This window comes from Hoplias malabaricus, chromosome 17 (genome assembly GCF_029633855.1).
Source record: "Hoplias malabaricus isolate fHopMal1 chromosome 17, fHopMal1.hap1, whole genome shotgun sequence".
Classification (NCBI taxonomy): Eukaryota; Metazoa; Chordata; class Actinopteri; order Characiformes; family Erythrinidae; genus Hoplias; species Hoplias malabaricus.
The window spans coordinates 1029599-1034871 of NC_089816.1; the positions used below are offsets into that span (position 1 = coordinate 1029599).

The 5273-nt window shown below is 48.2% G+C and overlaps 1 protein-coding gene across 1 annotated transcript in view; it reads right to left on the reverse strand.

Moving 5' to 3' along the window:
* Positions 1–935: 935 nt before the first annotated feature.
* Positions 936–5273, reverse strand: part of LOC136674058 (hemicentin-2-like) — a 25036-nt gene continuing 20698 nt past the window's right edge. Inside the window, exons 2-5 of the mRNA XM_066649914.1 lie at positions 4434–4719; positions 4169–4288; positions 3854–3980; positions 936–1182 (exon numbers count right to left, since the gene is read on the reverse strand). Coding sequence (XP_066506011.1) covers positions 936–1182; positions 3854–3980; positions 4169–4288; positions 4434–4719 — 780 coding nt within the window. The remainder of the gene's footprint in view (positions 1183–3853; positions 3981–4168; positions 4289–4433; positions 4720–5273) is intronic.

The following is a 5273-nucleotide window of genomic DNA, read 5'->3' on the forward strand; positions in this document are numbered from 1 at the left end:
GGGAATGTGGAGACGGAGCTGAGGAGGGGTCAGTAGGGGAATGTGAGATGGAGCTGAGGAGGGGTCAGTAGAGGAATGTGGAGACGGAGCTGAGGAGGGGTCAGTAGGGGAATGTGGAGACGGAGCTGAGGAGGGGTCAGTAGAGGAATGTGGAGACGGAGCTGAGGAGGGGTCAGTAGGGGAATGTGGAGACGGAGCTGAGGAGGGGTCAGTAGGGGAATGTGAGATGGAGCTGAGGAGGGGTCAGTAGAGGAATGTGGAGACGGAGCTGAGGAGGGGTCAGTAGGGGAATGTGAGATGGAGCTGAGGAGGGGTCAGTAGGGGAATGTGGAGACGGAGCTGAGGAGGGGTCAGTAGGGGAATGTGAGATGGAGCTGAGGAGGGGTCAGTAGGGGAATGTGTAGACGGAGCTGAGGAGGGGTCAGTAGGGGAATGTGTAGACGGAGCTGAGGAGGGGTCAGTAGGGGAATGTGTAGACGGAGCTGAGGAGGGGTCAGTAGGGGAATGTGAGATGGAGCTGAGGAGGGGTCAGTAGGGGAATGTGAGATGGAGCTGAGGAGGGGTCAGTAGGGGAATGTGGAGACGGAGCTGAGGAGGGGTCAGTAGGGGAATGTGAGATGGAGCTGAGGAGGGGTCAGTAGGGGAATGTGGAGATGGAGCTGAGGAGGGGTCAGTAGGGGAATGTGTAGACGGAGCTGAGGAGGGGTCAGTAGGGGAATGTGTAGACGGAGCTGAGGAGGGGTCAGTAGGGGAATGTGAGATGGAGCTGAGGAGGGGTCAGTAGGGGAATGTGGAGATGGAAGAGAGGAGGGTTAGAAGGGGAATGTAGAGACAGAGATGTAAATGATGAATATACTTTGATGAGTGATGCGACCATGTTGTGAGAGTGTTGTTGCTTCTACTCTGAGCCGTACAAGTCCAGAATGATTTAGTGATCATGTAGTGAAAATAATGCCCCGTCCGTCTTGACTTTTGATGCCAAAATGCTGACCTTTGACCTCACCAATTTGCTCCAGGACGGTGAAGGACGTTCTCTCTTGCAGAAACCCAGCCTCGGAAAAGGCGGAAAGGCGAATCACATTGTGTTGAGCTGGAATTCCCAACGGAAGAGTTAGAAGCTTATACTGAAGTATAAGTGGAACACCAGCAGCACAGTTTGGGGAACAGGGTTTATAACAGGTTCTGTGGGGGAGAAAAACGGTTTCACAGAGAGGAAAACTGACTGTTGGTTGTACGTAAACATCCAAACGTTCTGGTGAGGATTCCATGCACTCACTCCACAGTTTTGCGGTAAGAATTTAATGCTTATGCTGGAAACGACTGTGATATTGTAGGACTTCTGTTCTTGTCGTGGATAATAATAAATACCATGTCTGAACACAGTCTCTCATAAACATACTTGGCACCAGAGCACAGTCAATGAACAACTTTTTTTTTGTTCTAAGGCAAAATATTTTGATTCTGGTTGTTAGTTGGATCAGACGGTGAGCAAAGCTGCCAGACTCACCTGGTAGGCCCAAATGTATAGTTAGGGCTTTCAATCAAAGGCTGGTGGAGGACTCTGTCCAGAAGGAATTCAATTCTCACCTCAGAGAGAACTTCCCACATGTTCTAGAGGAGGTAGGGGACAGTCCGAGTGGTCCCTACTCAAGACCTCCATTGTGCAAGCAGGTGCATATAGTTCTGGTAAAATCTTCCAAAGGAATGTGATGAGGAGGAGCTGAACCAAAACAAAGCTCTAAATTTACCTGTGAATCTACGTCCCCACCCTCACCTACGGTCATGACTTTGGTTAGTGACACAAAGAACGCGATCATGGAAACAAGCTTGTTTTATATTGAAGTAACAAGTGCAGTAACACTGGTCTAACCCAGCGTGGCGCTGTAGAGGGTTGATCCATTATCTTGCTCTTGTTTTCAATACATTTTTTCACTCTGTGTTGCTCTCCTCTGTAATGCGTGACGGCACAGCTTTTAAATTCTGTTTTACTAATAACACAAATCTAGCACAGTCCTCATTGACCGTGGTTGTTGGGTGTGATGCTGGTGCAGTGGTGTTTTTTTTTTTTTAAATTTGAGAAGCATATATGTGTATGATAACCTTTATTATGTTTCACTAATTGTCAGTTTCTGTATTTTCTGATGCTGTATCCAGCGCACACGAGAACATAGAGACCATACAGAGCCCTGATTACCAGGGGGTTTTCACACATTTCTGCTGCTGTTGGTGATGATAACGATATGATAAATGAAGATATTAAAAGATCATTTTTGTTTGAACAGATTTTCACTGGAAGGTTTAGAAGTTTATATGTTTATAGTTTAGGTGTTTATATGTTTGGCGGCACGATGGCGAAGCAGGTAGGTGTCGCAGTCACACATCTCCAGGGGCCTGGAGGTTGTGGGTTCGATTCCCGCTCCGGGTGACTGTCTGTGAGGAGTGTGGTGAGTTCTCCCTGTGTCTGCATGGGTTTCCTCCGGGTGACTGTCTGTGAGGAGTGTGGTGTGTTCTCTGTGTCTGCGTGGGTTTCCTCCGGGTGACTGTCTGTGAGGAGTGTGGTGTGTTCTCTGTGTCTGCGTGGGTTTCCTCCGGGTGACTGTCTGTGAGGAGTGTGGTGTGTTCTCTGTGTCTGCGTGGGTTTCCTCCGGGTGACTGTCTGTGAGGAGTGTGGTGTGTTCTCTCTGTGTCTGCGTGGGTTTCCTCCGGGTGACTGTCTGTGAGGAGTGTGGTGTGTTCTCTGTGTCTGCGTGGGTTTCCTCCGGGTGACTGTCTGTGAGGAGTGTGGTGTGTTCTCCCTTTGTCTGCGTGGGTTTCCTCCGGGTGACTGTCTGTGAGGAGTGTGGTGTGTTCTCTCTGTGTCTGCGTGGGTTTCCTCCGGGTGACTGTCTGTGAGGAGTGTGGTGTGTTCTCTCTGTGTCTGCGTGGGTTTCCTCCGGGTGACTGTCTGTGAGGAGTGTGGTGTGTTCTCTCTGTGTCTGTGTGGGTTTCCTCCGGGTGACTGTCTGTGGGGAGTGCGGTGTGTTCTCTCTGTGTCTGTGTGGGTTTCCTCCGGGTGACTGTCTGTGAGGAGTGTGGTGTGTTCTCTGTGTCTGCGTGGGTTTCCTCCGGGTGACTGTCTGTGAGGAGTGTGGTGTGTTCTCTGTGTCTGCGTGGGTTTCCTCAGGGTGACTGTCTGTGAGGAGTGTGGTGTGTTCTCCCTGTGTCTGCCTGGGTTTCCTCCGGGTGACTGTCTGTGAGGAGTGTGGTGTGTTCTCCCTGTGTCTGTGTGGGTTTCCTCCGGGTGACTGTCTGTGAGGAGTGTGGTGTGTTCTCCCTGTGTCTGTGTGGGTTTCCTCCGGGTGACTGTCTGTGAGGAGTGTGGTGTGTTCTCTCTGTGTCTGTGTGGGTTTCCTCCGGGTGACTGTCTGTGAGGAGTGTGGTGTGTTCTCTCTGTGTCTGCGTGGGTTTCCTCCGGGTGCTCCGATTTCCTCCCACAGTCCAAAAACACACGTTGGTAGGTGGATTGGTGACTCAAAAGTGTCCGTAGGTGTGAGTGTGTGAGTGAATGTGCATCTGTGTGTCTGTGTTGCCCTGTGAAGGACTGGCGCCCCCTCTAGGGTGTATTCCCGCCTTGCGCCCAATGATTCCAGGTAGGCTCTGGACCCACCGCGACCCTGATCTAGATAAGGGTTACAGACAATGAATGAATGAATGTTTATATGTTCCTATTTCACACGTTTATATATTTACAGTTAAAATAGCAGTAAATTACATTCACTATTCCATAGTAAGGGTCCAGATCCAGTTACCTGTCAAAGTGAGAGCTGTTTATCTGTTTACTCAGTGTTATTTTGGTAAATAAAGCAGGACTTACCCAGGACTGCCTCCTCTCTCATAACTGGCAGGACATGGAGTGTCCAAACACTGATAGCTCCCCCGTGTGTTAAAGCACATCTGGCTTGGTCCACAGTGCACCTTCTGCTCAGTACATTCATCAACATCTGGAAGAAGAATTTTGACTAATTCTTTTAAGCTGAAAAGTTTTGACTTCATCTCATTTTCAAAACCAGAGATTTTAATGAAACTAATTAAATAAATCTATACAATATCAATGTGATTACTTCATATGATGATGTATTTAATGTCTGCACCAATACTCTGTTATTAATGCAGATATTAGGGGTCTCACCTTGGCAGTTTCGACCGTTTGGTAAAATCCGAAATCCCGTTGGACAGAAACACGGGAAACTTCCATCTGTGTTTCTGCACTGATGCTGACACGGCTTTCTGACCACACACTCGTCAACATCTGTCCAGAGTAAAAAGAGGAAACTCTGGCAGGGGTTTTATGTGGTTGCAATAACTACAGAGAAGGACTGGATGATAGCACATACTGAATAGCACATCTGGAAAGTGTATTGCATTTTAGAACAGCACAGCTGACTCACACTCACCTACACATATGTGGTTTTTAAGGATGAATCCTGGGGCACAGCTGTGCATTGTTTGCTGAATTGGACCCTGGCTTTCAGACTGTGTCCTGGTCAAGAACGGCCGGTTCTGAGTGGAAAGGAGTTGTGGACGCAGTCTGGTCCAGGGCCGTGTTCTGTTTGTCGAGATTCTCCCTCTGTCCAAACTGGCACAGGAACGTCCGTCTCCAAGCAGCACCGAACCGACTGGACACACGCAGCGGAAACTTCCCGGGACGTTTCGACACAGATGCGCACACGGACTTGGAATCTGAACACATTCATAAAATTAAATCAATTAATCATAAATAAATAAATAGATAATTCATTACAATAAATGAATGTAAATATATTTTCTTGTGTCTGTTTTTTGTGTCATTCCTGAACAGAAATAATCTTGAAAATGAAATCGGATTCCAGAAATGTGAACAGGACAAACATTTATCGGCGGTCATTGATTTTATTATCTCACCTGCACATGGTCGTCCCACCCCCTGAGACCGGAAGCCTCTCGGACACACACACACAAAACCCCCGTGTGTGTTCTGACAAATCTGTGTGTATCGGCATGAGTGACTTCCATCCTCACACTCGTCTATATCTACAACACGCATGATTTAATAATCAGTAATTAATGATAATCATTCATTCATTATCTGTAATCCTTATCCAATTCAGGGTCGCGGTGGTTCCAGAGCCTACCTGGAATCATTGGCGGGGAATACACCCTACAGGGGGCGCCTGTCCTTCGCAGGGCAACACAGACACACACACACTCACACCTACGAACACTTTTGAGTCGCCAATCCACCTACCAACGTGTGT